This window comes from Xenopus laevis, chromosome 6L (assembly GCF_017654675.1).
Source record: "Xenopus laevis strain J_2021 chromosome 6L, Xenopus_laevis_v10.1, whole genome shotgun sequence".
NCBI lineage: Eukaryota > Metazoa > Chordata > Amphibia > Anura > Pipidae > Xenopus > Xenopus laevis.
The window spans coordinates 27,128,753-27,155,082 of NC_054381.1; the positions used below are offsets into that span (position 1 = coordinate 27,128,753).

A 26,330-nucleotide genomic window follows, 5' to 3' on the forward strand; every position below is an offset into this window, starting at 1 on the left:
ACATCTACTAAACCAGGCTTTACAAATCTATAAGTTATTTTATTCAAAGTAACTGTCTGGCTATCAACAGCTCATGGCATCTCTAGAAAATGAATCTGCTTTTTAAATGGAGTGAAAACTATTTGACATTTGCTGACACTGTTTCTCTGTAACTGAAACAAAACTGAACTACAAATTAACAAATCACTCTACATTACATAATGATATGACTAGTGATGGTCGAATTTATTTGCCAGGCGCGAATTCGCGTGATTCGGGACCAGCGAATAAATTTGCGAAACGCCCGCGAAAATTTGCGGAAAAAATTTGCCGGCGTCAAAAATTTTTTTTTTCAAAAAAACGCCACCGGCGCCGTTTCGCGGATTTCGCGAATTTTTCGGCGAAGCGAAACGGCGTAAATTCGCCCATCACTAGATATGACATACAATGGCGATAGACTTCCAGAATTACAAAATTATTAATGTTACAAGAAACAAATGATTTCATATTAAAAAAACACTGTTACGTGTGAAGAACAATGATAGTACAGGTTTGGGGCTCCATAAAACTCAGAAATTTCTGAAGGCAATTTCCTGTAGACTTTAATTTTAATCAAGTAATGCCATTGTTTTAATCATTCCTTTTTCTCTGTAATAAAAATACAGTACCTCATACTTAATACAAACTTAGATATAATTAATCCTTATTGGAAGTAAAGTCGATTTACGGCAGAGACATGCGCGAAGATTTGGGGAGATTTAGTCGCCCGGCGACAAATCGCCTCTTCTTAAACTAATCTCCCTGAAAACCTTCCTGCCGACTGGAAGCTAAATTGCCAGCGGGATGGCACTTGGAGCGATTCGTTTTCCGAAGTCGCCCAAAGTTTCCTTGTGCGACAAAAAAAAAAACAAAGCGATCCGAGTTCTATCCGGCTGGCGATTTCGATTCTAGTTTGGGGAGATTAGTCGCCCGAAGAAGAAGACGATTTTTCGCCGGGTGACTAAATCTCCCCAAATCTTCGCATGTGTCTCTGCCCTTAAGGTATGGAGATCTAAATTACAGAAAGATCCATTATCTGGAAAACCCCAGGTCCCAAGCATTTTAGATAACAGGTCCTACACCTGTACAGGTATAGGGAATATTATCAAACATACCTTGGATATTATATAGTGGTCTTTACATAATGTGAAGCCCCATCAGTATGGATTTATGCTAATCTTTGTTAACATCCAAAACAAGGAACTACTGTATCTTACTACAGAAACATTTTCTTTAAATTGTTTTTAAAGGGAAACTATGATGAAAATAAAAATGTAATATAAGCTTCATCTCATGGGAGCAGTAAATGGAATTAATTAAAAATTCTGTACTCTCACTTCAATTTGTGGCATGCAGCAGTATGAAGTTAAATGAATAGTTGCCCGAGCTCTGCCATATGTCTGTCCTTCAATAAACTATATCAATAAATCTAACGGAGATAACCCCAGAAATGTCCTGGGCTGATCCCAAGATTCAGAAAAAGATTTTCTCTAAGACAAAAAGAAACGAAAGGAAACAGTCATCTGAGAAGCTCCCTCAAGATGAAAAATATACAGTGTATATTATGTAGCTAGTCCATCACAAATTCATCACACATTATTGCTCTTCCCAATCCAGGGATGTTCATATGTCATATGTACTTCCAAAAGCTATCATCTGAAAATGAAAAAAGAAAAAAAAACTACCCTGAAGGAGAAAGGTGAAATAAAGCAACCTGGGGAACAGGCAGAAGCACCCATTACTTACATTCCAAAATACATTGCTTTTGTTTCAGAAAAGGAAAATGTATTTCTGTATTTTCAAACACAGATATGGGATATGTTTCCATACTTTGGATCACCATAACTTAAGTCTGCTAAAAATAATTTAAACATAAATAAACCCATCAGGGCCGGAAGGGGTAGGCAGAGTAGGCACGTGTCTAGGGCACAAAGCTGGGAGGGGACGCCAGGCACTTACCTCTCTGTCACCTATCCCATGTCTGGTCCCCTCTCTCCCCGACTCTATTCTCTCTGCCTTGTCTATATGAGCTTTCACACAGGGTCGGGACTGGGGGGCCCGGGACCCACCGGGATTGCAGTCCAGGGCCCCCCTGCAGGCCCCCCGTCCCCCTACTGTGCGCGCCATGCAGCGCTGTGCGCAACCCCCTTGGCACGCATACGCACACGACACCCCCAGCGCATATGCGCACAAGGCGCCCCATCGGCATGCATGCGCACATGGTGCCCCATCGGCGCGCATTCGCACAAGGCGCCACATTAGGTATGGATTCATGCAGTTTAATTACCCTCGAGTACAAGCTACTGTCTAATTATTACAGAAAAAGGGACGCATTTTAAAGGGGACTTGTCACCCTAAGAAATAATTCCAAATCTTGTTTTATAACAATGGCCAAGCAAAAAAAACTTCACTTAGTATACAAATGATTTCAATCAGGTACAGTAGGTGCCATTTTGTGAATACTGTTATTAAAGGAAAACTATACCCCCAAAATAAATACTTGAGTAACAGATGTTTTAGTTGAGTTTCTTTGGTATGTTTGTGTGCACCGTGAATCATACGATCCCAGGGGGTGGCCCTTGTTTTTTAAAATGGCAGTTTTCTATTTATGATTACCCAAATGGCACATAACACTAAATAAGTGTAAAATTATGAAAATAGTTTATTTACATGAAGCAGGTTTTATGTAATATATTTTTGTAGAGACCTACATTGTTTGAGGCGTATTCCTTTTAAGACAAGTTTTCCTTTAAGACAAGCTTTGCATCATGCTAAAATTGTGTTTGTGCACCAGAATGGGGGACCTGATGTCCATGCACTGGTTTCACAATAAGATGGTGAGGAAGGATTGTAAAGAGTGTAACGACATTTAGGAAGTACAGAATGGAAAGTGAAAGTAATTATTTGCCCGTGACTGCCTTTTCACAGAACACAGAACACAGAACTATGGGGCAAAGGTCTGATTATATGATATAGAGACACCCTAAGCACAGCCAAGAGAAGGGGATAGTCATGATCTGAATGAACTAATATCCAGCAAAAACATTCAAACTATATCTACAGATTCTCCTTAGAATCTACAGACTTTTATAGGGGATTATTCTAGATTTACTCTGCATTTCCTACCCCATCAGCAATGGTCCCAATCTTTTCTTACCCATGAGCCACATTCAAATGCAAAAAGATTTGGGTATAGGGTTGCCACCTTTTAGCCCGGTGGAGACCAGGCAGGGGGAAGGGCTGTGCAGAGAGGACGGGCTGTGATGCAGAGGGGGTGGGGTCAAGCTGCAGAGGGGCAGGGTCTCAGATCGCTGTGTCAATCATAGGGAATCCTGCCGGTTTTCCTAATTTGTAAAACCGGGTAGGCAGTTTTGACCCGGGCAGTCCTTCAAATTACTGGGCTGTCTGTGTCAAAACTGGACAGGTGGCAACCCTAGTTGGGGAGCAACACAAGCATGAAAATAGTTCTAGGGGGATGCAAGATAATTGGCTATTTGGTAGCCCCTATGTGGACCGGCAGTCTACAAGAGGCTCTGTTTGGAAGTACAACTGGTTTTCATGCAACCAAAACTTGCCGCCAAGCCAGGAATTCAAAAATAAACACCTGCTTTAAGGCCATTGGGAGCAACACCCAAGGGATTAGTGAGCAGCATGTTGCTTACATCCCACTGGTTGGGGACTATAGCCCTAGAGTAAGGCTCTGGTAATGAGAGCCTTGCTATTGCTATGGCATTCACCACACCACGGGCTGAGGGGGTGGGAAAATATATGTGGAATTGATATTATTTTATAAATTAAAAAAGAAATTAGCAAAGGAGTCATATTCCTTTCTCTTACTACCCAATGCTCATAGACAATGTGTCAAGAGAGACTTGAAGCTCATCTTCAATCACAGCTGGAATTAAAGTCAATGCTTGATTAGTTATTATAGAATGAGTGAATGACTACATTCCTTCATTTTAATGACCGCATAAAAAGAAATCAATTTCCCTCTGCGGAAGGAGACGTTAAAGACCAGAATATAAAATGGGCAACATATACTTATGCTCAAATTAAGCTCGTTGCTTGCCAACAATGTATTCTGCCTTTTTATTTAATAAAATCAAGTCCATGGTTTTTTTAATGAGATTCGGTAAATGGGACACAAACTTTTTCCTCTGCTATTAGTTTCTTCTTGGGTCTTCGTGAGTGAAGGAAACAACATTTTACTACTCGGTCTCCCAGTGCGTTTATGTATTTTCTTACAGTATCCTTTTCATATTACACCACTAGGTGGCTGTATTTGTTTACCCACGCTAACAGATACTGGTTTCTGGGGCTTTTGTGAGACCAAGAAGCACCAAAACCTCATGATAAACAATAGGTGACTATTCTAATGTGCACTGGATTTCTTTGCAGCCGGTTTATATGTCAGCAAACTGATTTAACCCAGATGCATCATCAGTTATTCTGCCAACAGGATGAGAGCACAGATTCTGCTTCCACTGTAATGCCTTAATGTTGGGATTTTATACAAGTGGTACTGGTATGGGGCCTGTTATCCAGAATGCTCGGAACTTAGGGTTTTCCGGATAAGGGATCTTTCCGTAATTTGGATCTCCATATTACTAAAAATAATTTAAACATTGATTAAACCCAAAAGGATTGTTTGCCTCCGATAAGGATTAATTATATCTTAGCTGGGGTCAAGTACAAGGTACTGTTTTATTATTACAAAGAAAAAGGAAGTCATTTTTAAAAATGATAATTATTTGATTATAATGGGCAGTATGGGAGATGGCCTTCCCGTAATTCTGAGCTTTCAGCACAGTGGATTTTGGTTAACAGATCCCATACCTGTATCAACAAACATTTTACCGGCAATGACCTCACAAGATGAAATAAGGCCTTTAAATAGAAGCCTATGGCATAAATTGGATTTTCTTTAAAAAATGGATATTGTGTGGCAAACATGTCCCCTTCATTGAAGGCTTTACAGGTATGGGACCTGTTATCCAGAATCTATTATCCTAAAAGTTCAGAATTAAAGGATGGCCTTGGGTTTTCCAGATAACAAATGTTTCAGTAATTTGGATTTTTCTAGAAAGTCATTCAAACATTGAGAAGGTTACTTATTAAAGTCCGAATCCAAAAAAACTCCCAAAAATTTAGTTTTTTTAACTATAAAATCTGAATTTTTAGTGGAAAAAAACCCCTCAAATTTTACGAGATTTATTATACCCAGAGGATGCAAAAAGTCAGAATCTGAAAATACCTGCCAAGGTTGTATATAAGTCAATGGGAGAGGTCTCTATTCTATTTGCAAGTTTCTGTGGTCTGCGATGGAATCAGCCCGGGCTTTTTCGGGCACAAAAAATGTTGTAAATGGGGAAAAAAGTTTTTACCTGATCCGAATAATTCATGCTTTTTTTTAAAAATAATAAATAAGGTCTATTCGTAGATTCTAGTTTGGTCTGACTTTTTAAATTTAAATACTCCAAAAAAATGGATTTTGATAAATACGGCCCTAAATGAACCCAAAAGGAATGTTTTGCCTCCAATAAGGATTAATTATATCTTAAGTGGGATCAAGTACAAGCTACTGTTTTATTATCACAGAAAAAAGGAAACCATTTTTAAAAAACTTTATTATTTGGATAACGAGTCTATGGGAGATGGCCTTCTCGTAATTTGGAGCTTTCTGCATAACAGATTTTTGGATAATGAATCCATCCCTTTACTGTGAGTTAGCATTTAATAATGAAATATAATATGTTAGCCATAACGATGTAGCTGCATTTAATTAGTGCAAGCGTGCTATGTTTTGACTTGATTTTTCAGCTTTTTTCAAGATTTCAGATAGTTTAAGCGTTTATCTCTAAATATCAGTTAATGAGACTTGCAGAGCCTTGGACAATGTAATGAGAAGACTTGATATTATTGTGCTCCTTGGAGCTTTACTCCTAAGCACAGTGTTCCATTCAGGTATGAGGCACAGAATGTTCTGTAGAGTTAATTAGTAAACTACACATCTTTACAAGATACTGTACATGTTGTGGATTTGATCAAAGTTCACACATTCCAATAGAGACCAAAATAATAATCAAACACCTTCTACTGAAAGTCATGAGCAATTTCGAAAATCATTCAATATTTTGCAGCACTGAAGGTGTTTCAAAGCGTATATTCCAAGAGCATCATGTTATATTGGCAAAACTGTGTTACTTTAACTTTCTAAAAAAATTCCTAAAACTAAAAATTAAGAAATATTGAGACAGTTGTGAATTTGTAAAATATTTTATCACTTGGAGCAAACATTTTTTTGCAACATTTTTTACCCTTCCAGATGAACAATATAATACAGGTATGAGACCTGTTATCCAGAATGCTTGGGACCTGGGGTTTTCCGAATAAGAAATCTTTCCGTAAATTGGATCTCCATACTTTTAGTTTACTAAAAAATCATTTAAACATTAAATAACCTCAATAGGACTGTTTTGCCTCTAATAAGGATTAATTATATCTAAGGATCAAGTACACAGTACTGTTTATTACAGAGAAATAGGAAGTTATTTATAAAAATTTTGATTATTTGGATAAAATACAGTCTATGGGAGACAGCCTTTCCTTACTTTCTAGATAATGGGTTTCCGGATAATGAATCCCATACCTGTAATTCCTGCAAAGCATGCAGCAGATCCAGTGGCATAACTAGAACCTCATCCTCCCATCCACTTCCTGTCATGCCTCCGACCCCCCACATCCTGCCCATGTCCCGCTCTAGACTCAGCCCACTCCAGCCTGACTTGTGTCCCCCTTCCTTGCCGCAGGTAAGAGAGCTGCTGGGGAGGAGGGTCTTTTTTATTAGCTATAGAGGAAGCAACTGCAGGGTCTGCTTCCTCTTTAGTTACACCACTGAGCAGATCTAGTAATCCATAGAAACTGACCAGGCAGCATTAAGTGGTCTCCTGTTTGCAAGCAAACATCTCATGGTACATGTACATCTGCAAGTGCAGCAAGCAAAGTGCAATTTAGAATTCTGGTGTAATTGAGGTCACACTATGTACATGAGCCCTCTTATTGTTATGGGGTACAGGTGTTATGACTATCGCCAACAGGTCTGGACTGGGAGTAAAAAAGGGCCATGCCATTCCAAGTACACAGAGGCCCAAAAAAACCCCACCAGCCCACTAAATAGTGACTGCCTATGGCATCTTACAGTAGCCCCTCTCGCATTTGCCAGTACCCACAGATTGCCAGTCTGGGCCTGATCCCCAAAACTATATGCATTCCTCTTGCATTTCTTCAGTAATTCTTCAAAACTTTCCTGTAGCAATGAGTTTTGCTGTAAATTGCAGGACCAGTTTTCTGGGCATATTTATCAAAAGAGAGACAGTTGTCATAATTCACCAAAATAAAGTTATAAGGGCAGATTCCCTAAACAGCTTCCATGAACAAAATTAAAAAGAATACAGTGTAACGTATGGTATCTCAAACCCAGAACTAACACCAAGGTCCCCGTCACGGCTCACTCTTCTGCCTATAACAGCTGCCTTTCGCTTTCGGAGGAACCCTCTGTTAATCGGATCCATCACATCTTAACGCGAACGGACCAGGGAGAGAGTTTTGGGCAGGCAAGGGAAACGAATATGTAAATAAGGGACAGGGGGGAGTAGGTACAGTAGTCATAGTACAAGCCGGATCATTAGATTAGACAATGTGGTATGCAGAAGGGTAGTCAAGGTCACAGGATGGAATCAAACACACCAGTAGCGCAGTACAGAATTGTGATCAGAGGCAATGTAACAGGCAATGATCAGGACGGGAGGCAAACTACAAAGGTCAGGAACAGATTAGAAAGACTTGAAATCGCACCCAGGAACTATAAAAATAGACCTACGTTGGGCAATCAGTAATTGGCCATGGGCCCTTTAAATATTCAATTTCGTGTCAATGATTACGCCAAAAGGACGTGAGGATGGGTCCACGAGTCAGACCCACCAGGTACTCTCACAGACGGATATTGTTACACAGTCTCTGTACAGCAAAAACAGCTACTAAAGAATTTGTTTCCCTTCTAAATCAATAGTGCCGAGTTGTACACTGAGAGATTGATGTTGATGGACACTTGGATCTTTTAACTACAGTAACTGAGCAACTGAAGGATAAAAATCGATTTAAAAAAAAGCAACAAAGGTATATGAGGTGTAGAAGATACAGGGGCGCTCCACCAATGAGGCGAGTTGAGACACTCGCCTCAGGCGGCAGCGCCCCCCTGGTTACCAGGGGCGGCAAAAATGCCGCTCCTGGTAACTAAGAGCCGAATTTCCGGTTTTCAACCCGGAAATTCGGCTCTTCTAGTGCAGAGAGCGCAAACGCGCTCTCTGCACTAGCGTCGTGCAGCGCCCCGACCCCCTCCTGCGCAGAAAATGTGAGCGCCGTGAGGAGGGGTCGGGGCGGCAACGGAAGGCCGCCTCAGGCGGCATAAAGGCGCGGATCGGCGCTGAGAAGATATATTATACAAAAAGAGTAATAGTTGGCGTAAAATAAATAGCATCCTTATAAAGCATATGTCCTGTATTATCATCAATAATTCATTACAATGAGCCGCTGTATCTTTATAACAGATACAACAGAAATTAACACAAAGTCATCGAGACAAACATAAAACTCATTTAGAGTAGTATAAATGCGTTTGAATTTTACACAACAAATCATAGTGTTAAAATGTTTTTGCCACATTTAAAGGGCACTTTAAAACACATCTTTATAAATATGATCTGTAGGCCGTGAAGCGGTTTTAGGAAAGGGTTGAAAGGAACTACATAAGCATTAATCACCCCAATCTTTTGAACTGTGGCAGTAGTCATGTATCAGCAAGGCTCAGTATGAGGGTATTGATGTCCTGCTTAAATTGTGGCCTACAATCTCAGCCTATCCACCCGTCTCTTGTACACCTCCACTTTACCTCCCACAGTGGCCAAACTGTCACCTGTGGGTGATTTCATAGCACACGAGAAAATGTATGACCCAATATTGCCTACCAGTGTTGTCCATTTGTTACTATTATTGGATCCATTATTCAGAAATCCATTAACCAGAAAGCTCTGGATAATGGGAAGGTCATCTCCCATAGTCTCTATTTTATCCAAATAATTTTTAAATATAATTTCCTTTTTCTCTGTAATAATAAAAAAGTAATAAAACAGTAGCTTGAACTTGAACTTGATCCAAACTAAGATATAATTAATCCTCATTGGAAGCAAAATAGCCTATTGGGTTTATTTAATGTTTTCTTGTAGGCTAAGGAAGTAATTTATCAAAGGTCGAGTTTTAGAAGTTTGTGAGGTTTTTATACCTCAAACGAACTCACAACATCGAATGTTTTCTGATTTAAGGAAAAACTTGAATGTAAAAAACTCAAATCAGTGAATTCAGGGTGAACAACCCCAAAACTCAAATTAATTGGGTTTTCAGCAAACCCCCCCCCTGAATCGTTGAAATAAATCGAGTTTTTGAGCAAACCCACTGAAAAAAACCTGAACATCATGAAGAATACAAACATCTTCAAATGGTTGAAGGGACCTCTGCCATTGACTTCTACATGACCTCGACAGATTTTAGCTGGAGTATTTTTGGATTCAAGCTAATTCCAGGTTCAGGGTATAATAAATCTTGAGAAATTTGAGTTTTTTTAAAACCCAAAAAATTTGAGTCTTTTTTAACAAAAAAAAAAATTCGAGTTTTGGCTGAACAATACCCTAGAAAACAAATTTTTTGGGTAAAAATCAACTCGACCTTTGATAACTAACCCCCTTAATGTATAAAGATGAAAAAAGTACGTATCCAGAAAATCCCAGGTCCTGAGCATTCTGGATAACCGGTCCAATACCTTTACTTTAATTGTGTTGAAGACCCCAGGTGAGGAGAAAATATCAAATATCCTCCTATACTATACATTTCAGGCCTCTCTGATTTATTATTGAGATACAGCAATAAGGTGATTTTTCCATGCAACTTGACATTTTCGTTGATCTCCAACATTATTTTGCCGACTTCATTTACAAACATTTTCCTTGAGGATTACACAAAATAAAAGGTTTTTTAAGTATCTGGTTTGTTCATCTAAACTGAGATGTGGACAATCCTGCAGTATGTAGTTTATCCATTGCTACAGTACAAAAGGGACGACCTCCCATTACAGCCTGTATTTTCAATACTATTAGCATAAAATATTATCTTACATTTATTAACTTTAGGGTTAACCTAATACATTGTATTTTGAAATTAATCTTTGGTTATAAATAATTGGAGAGAAGGCAATGAAATGGGGCAGCAGATACCAGGGATTATGGAAATGAATAAATATAGACAATGACATAGAAGCCAATCTAGGCTATAAGGAACCAATGGATGCATGTATAAAGTAATCCTGTACCAGAAAAATCAAATTTTTTGATTTTGTCTTATAGGTGAGCTAAATGCTACAGTACACAGTGAGTTAGGCTGACAAGATCCAAATTCTAACAGCTTGCACGCAACAGAGTTAGTTAGTCGTGAGTCCATTATTCCAATCGGAGGTCAGCTAAGGCTTCAGCAGTAGGACAGGCCAAATGCTACATGATTTCTGCTGCCAATTATACTCCCACTGAGCATTAAAACACAATCGTGACTAGAGCTTTGAAAAAATTATCCATATGTTTAAAACATAATTTAGAGTCTTCTGTGATCAGATTTGATCAGATTTTTGCCTGTGCAGCTTTGGCTATAGCTTGGAATCATAAATAACTGAGATGTATCTGTGGGACTCGTTGCAATGTTATAAAATACAAAATAAAAGAATATTACAACAAATTAGATGGAAGGTTGGAGACCGATTTATGGAGCATATGAAACTATAAATGTGTAGTAGCCACAACCTTTATAAACCTTTATAATTACCTTTATAATTGCTGAATTTTTGGCCCACCGGGACTTTTCCTGGTATCCCGGTGGGCCAGTCCGACACTGGCGAAATGTATTCTCCAGGCATGGATTCGCGGAGAATTTCCACGTTTCGCAGGCCACAAAGGTTTTCACGAAACTGTGGCAAAAATTCACAGGCAAAAAATATGACGTAACAAAAAAATTGTCATGCATCAAATTATTCGGACGCCCATTAAATTTAATGCATTTGGACAAAATTGTCACTCGTATAAAAATTGTCGCTTACGCCAATATTGTTAAAATTGACGCACATCAAAATTATTTTGATGCCCATTGACTTCAATGCGTTTCGATAATTTTTCGTCATTTTGCTAATTTTTTTTGCAGCCCCATCTGTATAGAGAGCTCACATCCACAGTAAATGAGAATACATTGCCCAGATACATTAAATTCAGATTTTAATATTATAGTGATGAAAAAAGTGTACAGGCATGGGGTCCTTTATCCGGAAACCCATTATCCAGAAAGCTCTGAATTAAGGGAAGGCCATCTCTAGTGATGGGTGAATTTGCGCCATTTCGCTTCGCCGGAAAATTTGCGAAAAAGCGCTGGCATCTAGTTTTTTGACGCCGGCGAATTTTTTCGGCGAATTTTCATGGGCATTTCGCGAATTTATTCGCTGGCGGCGAATCGCGCAAATTTGCCGCGAATTTGCGCCTGGCGAATAAATTCGCCCATCACTAGCCATCTCCCATAGACTCAATTTTAATAAAATAATTAAAAATTTTAAAAATGATTTCCCTCTTCTTTGTAATAATAAAACAGTACATTGTGCTTGATCCCAACTAAGATATAATTAATCCTTATTGGAAGCAAAACAATATTATTGAATGCAATTAATGTTTAAATTATTTTTTAGTAGACAAAGTATGGAGATCCAAGGAGAATCCCTTATCCAGAAAACCCCAGGTCCATAGCACTCTGGATAACAGGTCCCATACCTGTACATAATCTTATACATTTGGGTGCACATAAATCTACAGTTCTAAATATTAATGGGTTTATTGATCCTTGTCTGATTATATACACCACAATAAAACATTGATAAACACACACACTTGGAAAGTAAAAAAAAAAAAAAAACACACAACTTCTCCAATATTTTCTTTCTCAGAGTGAAAAACCAATCACAGCTGAAGGTATATTATACTTTATGAACACGCAAACAAAGTTATGTACAGTGATAGATTGCATATAGTAGGATCTCAGTCATATTTTTTCTTTGACAAAATGTATTGCTTGTTTTTTTCTTCAAGTGTCAGCAAATTCACAGGGATTACTATGCAGGTGCAGATATTAAAAAAAGCAAGTAAAGTACCCAAATGCCTAGATTTAATAGCATACACCAAAAAAAAAAAAAACCCATTGGAAACAGTGAATAGATGTTTAGGTCCCCTCTCTGACAGCCAGTGGGCTTTTCCCGCCAACCAAGTAATCTAACACAGTGACATCTGTAAGAGACACAGGAAGTGGTCACTACTTCAACTTGCCCCTTCCTTTCTGGTTCCTGTCATTAGCAAATGTGATAAGGGACATTTAAATAAAAGAGGCATGCACAGTGGTAATACACATATGTCCTTCCCCAGTTTTAATTGGGGAATTCAGGACCTCACACCAGGGGAGCCATGACATAGAGTCCTGCAGCAAATTGGGTTTGTGGATAATGAGGTCTTATCTATGGCAAATTTTACTTTCAGGGTTGCCTGGTCTAATTTTCAAAACCAGCCAAAGTCAGCTAAAAACCAGCCCAAAACTATCTAAGAGGGACTTCAAAAGTAGCCCAAAAATAGCACAATATATGCAGTGAAAAAAAAAAGTCTAAAAAAAGAATATATAGGAAAATATGCCTTTTTCAAATGTTTCCATGAAGCAAAATAGGCCAGATTCACCTGTCACCAGGGGTGTAACTACAGAGGGGGGACCATGAGGTATCGGTGCCTCATAAGGCCCTAATACATATACAGTTTTCATAAATATTGGTAAAACAAGTCAACCTCTAGACATTTGGTGGCCAGCAGATTTTTGTCCCAAAATGGTCTGAAATAAAGGAAAGTCACCAGAAAATGCAAGAATGCTTAAGAGTGACAGCAGACTGGGGTACAAAGCCCAGGGCCGGATTTACATAGTGGGCGCTCCTAGGCCCACTACCGTTCTCGCCCCTGTCCCCTCCAGGGGGACTGGAGCAATGGGGATTGGCAAATGGGGAAATTAAAAAAATGATTGCATCCCCAGTGTTTTTGAACCAATGTGGGTGTGGTTGGGCAGCATGCCGCCCCCCTAAAATCCTGCCGCCCTAGGCCCGGGCCTAGGTGGCCTTTCCACAAATCCGGGCCTGACAAAGCCCAAAATCTGGTAACTCCTGACTTCTACACAAGTGCATACTGGGTATTGTAGTCTTACAATAAACTTGGCAGTTGGCAAATTACATTACCCAACATGCATTGAGAGACACAGGCTTAGCACATTAGGGCAAGAAAAAACTTTGGCTGGTTTCCAAAGTACAAACCAACCAAAGGCCCAAAAAGTTGCCCAAATCCATACCTTAGCTAGTTTGCACTTTCAAAACCCACCTGGGCTTTAAATTAGTAGTCCAATCTGGCTGAAAAAACAGCCAACAAGCCTGACTCCTTTATACATTTTTTAAACTTCTTATGATGTCACTTCCAGTTTGCAGTAACAGCGCTTCCTACTTAATAGTGGTCAGCTGGTTGTGGATCAGGTTGCGGATACAAGGATTGGGGGGGCACACATGATATTGCTACATTTTTACTGTTACAATTGTTTGGACAAATATCACAAGCGATCAGAACTATAGGAATGGAAGAACTGTGGCTCCTACTCAGTACTTCTTCTGCCACTGATCTGGATAATGTGGTTAATTGGCAAATGGAATTTTGAAATCTGCCCCGATATCCAAACTGTCTGATATACGATGTACATGGATATCAGTCAGGATAGGTGGGCTACTACACATTTATCTTATTGTTGGTACATGTATGACTAGTGATGGGCGAATCTCTCCCGCGAAACAGCGGAAAAATTGCGAAAATCGTGAAATCGGAAAGTTCACAAAAAAATCGTGAAATTCTGAATTTTTCACGAAAAAATTCAAGCAATTCGAACGTTTTCACAAAAAAATCTAGCAATTCGAACCTTTTCACAAAAAAATCGAGCATTTTCACTGGCGAATTTTCACGGGAGATTCACGAATTTATTCGCCGGGGAATTCGCCGCAAATTCGTGCCAGGCGAATTTATTCACCCATCACTATGTATGACATGAGTTAGTTCCTATAAGAGCATAGTTGTATAGGAACTATACTGGGCCCAACGTGTGCTTTAACCATTGTTGGGAAAAGTCATGGCAATATGGGGGGGGGGGTCTGTCTGGTAAACATAAAAAGTAACAATCCTAGTAAAACCAGTTTACACTTTATATTTCAGCATTAGTATTCCGAAATGAAAAATTAATTAGCACTCTGATATCAAATTCTGGGACTGGAAAAGTGTGTGTAATTGTGAAGCAAAGCAGTGAGCATTAACATAATTCAACTTTAATTAGCAATGCAGAATTTAGAGGATTTGCTATTTGTCTTCTTTCCTTTTAATTGCAATTTTTAACTGCAACATCTCCAGCCGGCAACAGAAGTCTGGTGTATTTTGGAATAATAATGCTTTATACAATGAAATAATTATAGTTATAGAGAACTGAATTACTCTAAGTAAAGCTACAGTAATTAAATCACATAACACTTGGGATAAAGGTTCCCATTAACATCAATCAAGATTTCATGGGGGTGGGAGTCTTTCCTTAATTAACGCCAAGCCTAAAATCTACTGAAAAATATGTAAACACTATAAAAACATAATAGGGTTGCTTTGCCAGTAACATGGACTTGTGTTGGGTTATTTAGCATTAACTACAAGGCACTGTCTTATATTATGTCTCAAAATGGACTCTATTGGGCAGATTCACTAAAGGGCGAAGTTGCCACCCGCAGGGACATCGCCAATTCACTAACACGCACAAGCGCCAATTCGTTAGCGAACGGGATTGATACTAGTGTTCATTCGCACTCCATCAGCAGGCGACAATTCGCTCTGGCGAATGGACGTTACTCTGCAAATTCACTAAAATGCGGATTTTACTAAACGCAGTGATAGCCTGCAAAAGTCCTAAAATTTTCCCCCATACATTTTCTAACATATGGAACATTAACTATACAGTGGGCTCATGTGTAGGGCATTATAACAACTCTATTGACTTTATTAAGGTTCCCTGGACATGTGTAATTAACAGTGGAAATGTAATATATTTGCTGCAATATATAACATAAAGACATCCATTCAACTTTAAATTTCCCGAAGTATGCAAATTAACCTGAGCGCAAGACCTCTAGCGAATTTGCACTAGGCAGAAATGAACGCTAGCACATCTTCACTTCAAATTGCTTGCATTGCCGAAGTACCGGTAGAGAAAAGTCGCCAGCGTTCAATGCCCGGGACAAAACTTCACTAAAATTCATTTTAGTGAATTAGCGTTGTCTGAGCGAATTTTCATCTGGTGAAGTGTAGCGATGGGTGCGAAGTGGTCGCTGGCAAATTTTCGCCAGTTATTAAATCTACCCCTATGGGAGATGGCCTTCTGATAATGCTGATCTTTCTGGATAACAGGTTTCCAGATAAGGGATATGGGATCCCATACCTATAGTTTGTGCCACAGTATGCAGTGAAGGTAATAAAGCTTCTTCCTGAAAGTCATTTTTGCAACCAAAAAATACCACTTTTAAGAATGTAATGTAATAAAGAATACTGCTTTGCAAAAATTGTAATTCTTTTTTTAATTAAATAAAAAAAAATTACATTTTCAATACGAAATTAATGGTATGGTGAAACTGTCCAAAAAAACAAAGTGACATATGAGAAATGTACCTCAATCTCGGTGCCATTTTCATTTGTACCTTCAAGGAACATGTCAGGGAAGTCTTGTCCAACACTTGGCCTGTTTGTATCCACTGACTGTCTCTTCCATCTGTGGCTATACATGTGCGTGTCCACCGAAACAATTTCATCCACTCTAGGCTTGACTGCAGTAATTGAGTAAGACACATCTGCAATACAAGAAAGACAGAGGTCAAGAAAATATATCCTGGGCACATTGTTGAATAAATGTTGTAGAATATTGTAAATTAGAGAAAGTCAAATTTGAAGAAAAAATTGAAAATGTATTATTAATTGAAGACAAAATGCTGTACATTAAATATTTAGTTGCAAATAGATTTTTCATTAATCATATGTAAAAATTGCATTGATTGTTAGTAAATTAGCCCTTTAGCCCCTTTTTATGGCTTTTGTGTATAAGTCATTAGTGATGGGCGAATTTGCCCCATTTCGCATCGCCGAAAAATTTGCGAAACAGCGAAAAATTTGAAAAACGGCGCCAGTGTCCTTTTTTTTGACACCGGCAAATTTTCGCTGCAGTTTCGCAAATTTATTCGCCGGCGGCAAATCACAGGAATTCACCGCAAATTCGCGCCTGGCGAATAAATTCGCCCATCACTATAAGTCATGAATATCTATTATCAAAGGCAGTGATTTACAAACTATGGGGCTGGCTCCCTGGGGAGGCCTAGAGTCATGGCAAAGGAGCTCAGCCTTAGGGCAGAGACACACGTGGAGATTCTGGAAGATTAGTCACCCAGCGACAAATTGCCTCTTCTTCAAGCAACTAATCTCCCCAAATTGGCACTCAGAGTGCTTCGTTTTCTGAAATCGCCCGAAGTTGCCTCACAAGGAAAGGCATGCGCTGAAATGGATAGAAATTGCTGAATTGCTGGAAGAAGACCCGAAGACCCAGGGCATTTCTCCAGGGGGCAGCTAGGCTGCGGGGTAGGAGGGAGGGGGGGTCTACATGGGGAGGGGGTTGGGTTGTTTTTGGAAAACGGTTGAATTCTCCTTTAAGACCAGTTAGGGTAAGATTTGGGGTGAATATTTCCTTTTTGGAACTACTGCTGTTGCACCAGTATTTTTTCTTATATTTGTGACCTAGTTATTAGCTAATGGTAGCTATGACCACTGGTTGGGCAGGGTTTGAACTGAAAATGTTCAACAGCCACTGATCTAAGTTTATATTGATCACATAATAGATAAACAAGTAATCAAGCCCTTTAGACCTTTTTTCTACTGTTATTTTTTTGTACAAGTCATGAATATCTATTATCTACGGTAGTGGTTTCCAAGCTATGGGGCTGGCTTCCTGGGGTGGCCTGGAGTCACGACAGAGGAGCTCAGCCTAAAGACCAGAAAGGGTGAGATTTGGGGAGAATGTCCAAGATTTGCTGTTCTACATAGACCTGAAACCCTGACTACTGCTGATACACCAATATTATTTTTCTAAATTTGTGACCTAGTTATGAGCTAGTGGTAGCCATGACCCAATGGTTGGGCCTTTATAGGGGGGTTTGTATTTAAAATGTTCAACAACCACCAGTGGAAGCTTCCTCTATAGTATTAAAATTCAGTATAGCAGGAATGGTAATGAGCACCAGGCCCCTCCAAATAGTTTTTCGGCAGGGGGGCCCAGCGCAGCCTTGTTTTGGCGCTGACAACCACTGATATAAGGATATCACCAAAGAACAAAGATGGCTGAACTAAAGCAATAGAAAAACATTACATTTTTCAAGTAGAATATTTTAACATGCACAGGATAGAAATACATATTAGTTCAGAATTTTAATTTGTAGTATTACTGATCCTTTAACCCAATGTAAGGTACGAAAAGCAAATAAAGGCTTACATAGCTATGTATTTTGTTCATGTTTATTTAACACCAAAATAAGTGCTACACCTAAGACATACAATTTAAGTGACACTGGCCCTGTATCTATGCAAATAAATACAGGCAGTTTATAATTGAAACTGTCAGATTAGGGGTTCAAAGCATATTATGAGCCTGTCAAGCCTGACTCCTACAAGAGAACATCCAATTAGTTCAAAGCAGTGCAGTGAGTAGATACAGAAGAATCAATATGGTTTGGTAAGTATCTTTGCTGATATAATAGAACAAAGTGAACTTTGGTTATACAAATTAAGAAACGCAATGTCGTTTATAGCAATGGAGGAAATGCAGAATCATCTATAGAAAACTCAAGAGAACAGCAGAATCCTTACTGCCGTATAAACAGAACAGCATTCTATCTGGTTCATAAACACAGCAGCATTTGTTGGAGCAAACGGACATAAAAGAGGATATAATAAATATAAAATTTACTCAGCACGCCTAATAAAACAAGCAATATACAGAGATCTCTAACCACAGATTACAGTCTGTACTTGTAACCCCCCCTTCATTCTATTGCAGATCTATATACAAATTGGCAACTGTGTTATGCTATAATATGCAGATGAGGCCACAGGTATCCCAAAAGGAATCCAAGTAATTTTAAGTCACCTCTAATAACCCATCTTAAAATTCTGCATTAGGGCATTTTTTTTCATGTTATAATAAATGATACAGTATGGGGCAAATTTATCAAGGGTCGAATTTCGAGGGGTTAAATCCCTCGAAATTCGACTGGGGAATAGTATCGAATAGAATCGAATAGGCAATTTGGGCAAATTTACGCGCTGGCGAATAGTCGAATTGGCGAATATTCGCCAGGCGAATATTCGCTCGAAGGATTTTCATTCGATCGAATGCCTTTTTATTAGATCAAAAACTTGGAAAACAAGCCTATGGGACTTTCTCATAGGCTTTTAAAGCAATTCGGTAGGTTTTAGGTGGCGAAGTAGGCAGTCAAAGTATTTTTAAAAGAGACAGTACTTCGACTATCGAATGGGCGAATAGTCGCAGCGTTTTTGCGGTCGATCCAGTACTTCGACTATCGAATGGCGAATAGTCGCATCGTTTTTGCGCTCGATCTATTCGAATCATTCTACTTAGGCGAATTTACGCCAATTCGATAGTCGAGGAGCACAAAAAACTACTCGAAATTCCACGTTTTTTTACTTCGAATCCTTCACTCGAAGTTAGTGAATTGGCCCCTTAGTGTAGTTTTAAACTTTTCTCCTTGGATTTTTTGGGGACCTCACACAATATTTCCATTTTTAGAAACAGGAAGTCCTGCTTCCTGTTCTACCACATATGCAATTGCCATGGCAAATGGGGGAAGCCACAGTTCTAAGAATTTCTATGACAGCAAACAAGTTTTCACTCCAAATCTTGGACTGACATGCAAGTTTTTGGGTGTATCAGGAAGAGCTAATAGGCATTCACCCTAAATATTATTCTAATTGACATTTGGGATAATGATCCCCCATTTGCTACTGCTCCTTGCCCCCCTCCAGCTACATTGTTTGGGAACCACTGCTGCATGGTAAACAATGTTGTAATATAAATCTGATTATAATTACTTGTGTGCAGCAAAACTTTCAGCAAGTGGTTTTCATCTTTTTTTCATCTATGGTTTCTGATTGGTAGAGTTTTTAGTCAGTTTTACCAGAGAACCACCTTAATTTGGAAGCTTTAAACAGGTTCCGAGAATAAAAGCCTACATCAGAAAAATGCACCTTAATGAAGTTTTGTGAACTTTTTTTTATAAAACTAGAAAATCTGAATTTTATTATACCCCTTTTAAAAATCCTTGGAATCGGGGGTTCATTGCTCTCTTTTTCAAACCAGTCATATGGACTTGGAAAACTGTGCTTTTTAAATATTGATTCATTATATATATAGATATATTTTTTTTAATGTGCATACATTTTTCATTCATTTTAGGTTTAAGTGATTGTTATTATTGTGTTTTAATGAATTGTGTATAGTAGTCTGGCCAGCGACCTTGTTAATTGAATTTTAATATTGTGATTGTCAATAATAATAGAGAACCCATCACAATTTCTTAGGTACTGTAATTGATTTCCCTTAGGGACAAAGTGATGCTGACTGGTCCTCACCAATGTGTGAGTTCTCTTCTGCACTGTACTATTCCTCTAAATTTTGATGAACTGAGAAATAGTGCAATGTAAAATATTATAAACTACATGAATTTACTATTTCCAGCTTCTAATAATTTTTGGAGCAGGGGGTTGTAGTTTAACAACAACTAGCCCTTAGGTCGCCCATCTGAGAGTTACATGGATTTTTATTTTATAAATTACTTCCTCCATTGCACCAGTTTTCACTTTATTGGCTTGCAATTTTATCTTGCAAACAGTCCAGCATTTGGAGTCAACCCAACAACGCATTTTAATCCAAAATAAAATCATTTTCACTTTTAGCATATAATAATTGCATTTGCAGCAGCAATACATTCTACAAATAACCTTAACAAGGCTGGGTAAAATGAGGTGAAATATTATATAAATAGTAAGAAATGTTGCCGTTCCAATATTCTGCCTTTTTTTTTAAATTGAATCTTATATTCCCCAAAAGACAAAAACAGTTAATACATTTCTGAAACCCAGGTAAAGTCATCTCTAAAATATAATACTCGGGTTATTACTCCATACTTTTAAAGCTTAGCTGTTTGTGCCAACAGCAGGAAAGTTAAATCTAGCGTTATTAATTGAATTAAAAGGAAGGTACATGTAGTTTGCCAGCATTATTAATTATACCTAAAGTTCAATTAACATAAGGGCATGTTCCTCTTGTCTCAACTTCATTTCATTATTGTATCTTACATTTGACAATTAATCAAAATATTTTCCGTTATAAATTACACCTACCAGCTGGCTCTGTTTTCAAAGAGGGGTGCACAAGTACAGGTATGGGATCCGTTATCCAGAAAAGTCCAACTTACAAGAAGGCCATAGACTCAGTTAAAAAAAAAAGCAAACTAAAATTTGTAAAACTGATTTCCCTTTTCTCCGTAATAATAAAACAGTACCTTGTACTTGATCCCAACTATGTTACTATTAATCCTTATTGGAAGCAATTAATACTTAATTTATTTTTAAGTAAACTCAGGGTATGGAGATCCAAATTATATAGAAAGATCTCTTATCTGGAAAACCCCTGGTCGCAAGCATTCAGGTCCCACACCTGTATTATCAGTTACCAGAATACTCAGCTATCCTACAACAGTGTATCACTGAGTGGACAACAGAAATTCAACTACATAAGCATACCTCCCAACTGTCCCATTTTTCACGGGACAGTCCTGATTTTGACAGCTCAGCCCGCAGTCCCGGGTTTGTTACTGAAATGTCCTGACTTTCTCTTTGATCTCCTACACTGAACAGCCAGAAAAATATACAAAGTTTGAAACTTAATTGGCTTTTGGCAGAGAGTCCAGAATAGATACTTAGATATTATGTAACAGTTTAAGATAAGGAGGTCTCTTTTGAGAACTTAGACTTACATCTTAAAGGGCAATTCACCTTCATTAGCAAAACTGTGATAACATAAAAACCACAGAAATGTGTTTAGAAATGTGTTCATAACCTGCCAACTTTTGTAAAATGAACATAGTAATTAGGGGTGTATCCAGAAAATGGTTGTGATCGAAATATTTCAAATCTTTTTGTCCCTCTTTCTGTTTCCAAAATGTTATTTGTATGCATAAGCAATTTGCTCCTAATATTCCTGCCAACACTAAAACATTAGGGCATTTTTACCATAAACAATCCTTCCCCCAAATCCACCCTGATCTCTGCCCTATTGCCTCTATACAGAGCAAAAAAAGATCATTTGGTGTCACTGTAAGATAGTAGACATCCATGGACGCCAGTTTATACATTTTGGAGTTTTTCCATGACACAATAGCAGAAAAAAATAAATACAAAATTCAAATATAGGAAAAACTTGATCACGGTAAGAAAACTCCATCATGAATAAAAATCCCATTGTTCCATTCAATTACAAAGAGTGTAAAATTATAATTGCTGATTTTTTTTTTAGAATTTGAGAGTTTTTCGAAGAAATTTTGAGGTCGAAAAACAAAAATATATTTGCCTTGATTTCAGAATTCCTATAATTTCAGAAACATGCAATCTCAAAGTTTGCTGAACTTGATAAACTGAAACTATGAACTAGAGATGTGCGAGCCAGCTCAAAACCGCTGGACCCATGATTGAATGAATTTGGGCCAACTACTATGAACACCAGTTTGCAACTTGACTTATTCACTATTCATTAAAGATCTAGTTATCTTTGTTATTTTTCCAATCACCCCATGTTGCACTTGGCTAAAATAAGAGAACTAAGCATGACAGTTTTTAGAATTGCACTCCCACATCCAAGCACCAAGCAAACAAAACATTAAAGGACAACCTTTAGATATGAACAGATATGTAAATACACTACTAAATGCCAAAGCTGCTGTGTGTGGGTTTATCTGCCCTGGACTTAAGGTGGCCATAGACGCAAAGATACTATCGTACAAAACGAGGATTCGTACAATTCCCGACATTTTTTGTCCAGCGGAGATCGGTCGTTTGGTCGATCGGACAGGTTTGATTTTGTCCCGACCGATCCCGCCAAGAACCCATTGCGCTCTCATTGCAATCTGATCGTTCTGCCATAGGGCCGAATGTTCAGATTACCCCCGATGTAGCCATGCCTTTAGAGGCATATCGGGGAAAGATCGACCCCTGATAGATCTTTTAGTTTATGGCAACCTTTACTTGGGGATTGGTATCGCGCCTGATCAAAGCATTCTACACTTCCACAAGCACAAGGACAATTGGAGCATGCAAAAATAAATTTTTATATCTTAAAATAAAATAATTCTGCCAGTCTAAAGATTTTCTGTTTACAGGTTATGAGACAGGCAAAAGAAATACTTCCCAAAGGCACGGCATAAAGAAATATAAAGTAATTAGTTGAAAGAGTTCCAAGAAAGCCTCTCTGCTTCCATAGCACTGACCTGAGCACACTGGCTGATCAGTGTAAAATAAAGGCCAAATGATGCAACTTTCCCTGCCACTGTTCATGTATTGCTGAATATCTTCTCCCCTTTATTCATTGTTGGACTGGGACACCAGGGGCCCACCAAAATCCTTAGACCAGGGGCCATCCCAAAAACCTTTAGAACAGGGGCCCACTCTACATATTATTTTCTTACTCTCCTTGCTCAACCTCTATTCTCCTATTCTATTTTCTTTACATACTATAACCTATTATTCCATCTATTTAGCTTCTTTATTCTCAAAGAAATATGCAGTGACCATGAAATAGGCGAAATGTTTAAAAGCAGGAGGGCCCACTGACACCTGGGCCCACCAGGAGTTTTCCTGTCAAGTCCCAATACTCTATCACTCCCACTCTTTTATCAGGCTCCTTTTTTTCTTTCCTCTGTCATTCCAAGTCTTCATTATATCCCTTTTTCTGGTTTCAGTTTGCTTCGTTTTAATACCCTCTCTAAAATTGTTACCCCTTCTGAGAATGGTCCATTGCATCCTATACCTGCATCCTCTTTGCTTTCATTTTATAATCCTCCCACTACCTCTTCAATTACCTTCTCCCAGATGATCCTCTTTATTAGATAATCCCTCAACACCTACTGTATACCCTTTGCTTTAAGTGTTTTTACGTCACCCGCTAAACACTTTCCTTAGTCTATTCCTCAGTATAAGCCCAATTATTTTTCTGTTGTCCATTCAGCAAACAACCAAATAATATAGTTACAGTTAGTCATGATGGGGTTTGGTGGGCGCTGGTACAATGTGTCTGCTGGGGTTACTCTTGATTTTGCTTGCAGCACAGGCCATCTATGGTTCTGTGCATAAGGTGCCCTCATTTTTTTTGCAGATCACTCTGTCCCCTAAAGTTACGCCATTACTTTTGGGACCCTTAAAGCCTCTCTTTCTCTCTTTTCACACACATGCACAAAAAAGACTGCCTTGTAGTGAGCACTATATGGGATTTTATCATAGAAGAGTTTGCACATACTCCAGTTTTACCATGGACAACAACAATATTGTTCTAGAAGCATGCGCCTTCTTTGTCAAATTAAATTGCCTTTATTGTGTCGTTTTGGCACAGATCTTTTCGCCAAGTTCAGTGTATATCTGAAAGAAAAAATCGAATGCAGCGCTGACAAGTTTTTTGCAACACTAAAAAAGGAACATTTAAGCAGAACTTTTTAGAAATGGAATGGTGGCCATAGACAGGCCAAATCGGCAGCTTATCGGCCTGACCGTTATTTTAGGCAGGTTTAATAAAGTTCTGACAGGACGAGGACCGCATCAGCCAAAAGATTGAATCAAGGTGGGCGTATCAAGGAACCAGGTTGGATTGGGTTGGTGGGACACTGGGAAAAACATAGTAAGTCCCACCCATCCAGACTGTAATCCATACTTGTACTTCAATAAATACTTTTTTAACTACAACTGCCTGGAGGATTGCTCTTTGACTGCATACCCTACAAACAATATGGTGATGTCCACTTCTCACACTATGCTACTCTCCCTTACCTCCTCCCGAGTGAGGTTGTGGCACCGACTTGTGCAGGGGGCCCCTGAGGTGCTAGCCACGGTGGCCAACAGGACCCCCCAGTCCGACTCAAAGAAAGATTTCCTCATTCGTCGCCCTCACCAAACGAGCAGCTCTTTCAGTATATGGCCAGTTGTAGTTTCAAAATCTAGCCCTATTAGTGTCAGCTGACACTCAGTTTTATATTTGAGCCTATAAGAGAAACTAGTCACTTAGCCTATTAGGACCAGTAAGGCCAAATATTGGAAACAGAATACGTGAAATATACAAACCAAAGAACTAAATGTTTTCTGCAGTGTAATCAGGAACCCTATAGCCAATTTCAACTTAAATGGCTGCCCCTGCGGATACACAGTGGTTTATTAATATAAACTGTAGTAGTAGTTTCAGAGTTTTTGAAGCAAACACACACTTTTTACCAGTAGGGAGTAATAGTAAAATATTCTTTAATGCATACAAAGCTCTCCATTGTTACTAGTAACTCAATGGACCACTGACAGCTAACTTTTAAATGGCCAATACACATAAACATTAATCACCTTCCACTGATCTTGCCTTGTAGTCCTATTCCTACTTGCATGTCTAATGATGACACAAAGAATAACTCTGAGAACTCCAATATGTGATAAATCAAACCACAAATCAAATACAATAGAGTACTAAAGATACTATAACCTCTTATCAACTAGAATCTCAACTTTATTGCCATTCATCTAACGAGCAATTACTGATTAGCGATCACACTTCGGTGATGCTACCTCAGCAATCTTATTATTTCATGTAACAGAAATTCAATGAGAAATTAGCTCTATCCACTTGTACTGTAACACATGGCTAATCACTTTTTAAGATACTGTACTTACTAGTAATGAGCCAAGGAATAAAGAACAAATGATAGGTGGAAAAGACAGTGGGAGTCAATTATAAAAGTGCTTTGTCAGCAGTAAACCTGTTAATGACAACTTGCAAGTAAAGCAACAGCTGCCATATTTTATCTGCATGAATGTTCTCATGGGGAGGCACTGACTGAATAAAAGAGACTTGCCTGAGATTTGCCTGTTTGTTTTTCAGTCTTTAATGAATTGATATATTTATCAGAGCTGATACCTATGTCAATATATCCAAGTGTGTTCAAATACTTTGATTGATCAAATGCCATTCTGGTGTATGGGGTGTTAGAGCTCAGTGCTACTCAACAGCTTACCCCTCGATGCAAATCTCATAAAGGGAGAAATTATTCAGCCAATTATTTCTGTGCTGCTCCAAATTGTTCCAGGTTAAAACATAGATTGTCAGCTGCAGGGCATGAGGGACTACATGTATTATAGGCTGCGGCACTATGTAAGCTCCTTATGCCCGACTCTTACGAAACAAACCCCATTGTACTTTGAAAATCTCTGTATGCATATGGTAACGAGAAAAAAGTTGATTTTGACTTTATATAATATTCTTAATGAGCGGCGAGTGGAGGAGACACCACACCCCTACATGATCCATTGGGAATCAGAAATAGGCACTCCCATCTCCATAGAACAATGGGGGAAAATTTGGGAAATGCAACTAAATCATCAATATGTACCACCATGAAGGAGAATATATATAAAATTTTATTTGAGTGGTACCATACTCCTGCTTTGTTGCATAAACTTTTCCCAGACACTTCAGCTAATTGTTGGCCTTGTCCAGCGACGCTATTTCATATTTATTGGACTTGCCCAATTATAACACCACTATGGGACACAACGACCGATATATTATCAAGGATCACTTGCCTAACAATAGCGAAAGATCCTCTAACCCATCTACTGGGGCTACCGCTTGGGAATGTCGGCAAACGTATCCAAAAAGTCGCACGGAATATATTGATGGGTACACGGTGCTTGATTGCGGCCCATTGGAAGGTGCAAACGGCTCCA

General features: G+C 38.7%; 1 protein-coding gene across 1 annotated transcript in view; it reads right to left on the bottom strand.

Annotated features, from left to right (window-relative positions):
* The window catches only part of plxdc2.L (plexin domain containing 2 L homeolog), a 284,395-nt gene that overhangs the window by 120,796 nt on the left and 137,269 nt on the right, over positions 1-26,330 (bottom strand). The window contains exon 2 of the mRNA XM_018267284.2: positions 15,915-16,093. Within this exon, the coding sequence (XP_018122773.1) occupies positions 15,915-16,093 (179 nt within the window). The remainder of the gene's footprint in view (positions 1-15,914; positions 16,094-26,330) is intronic.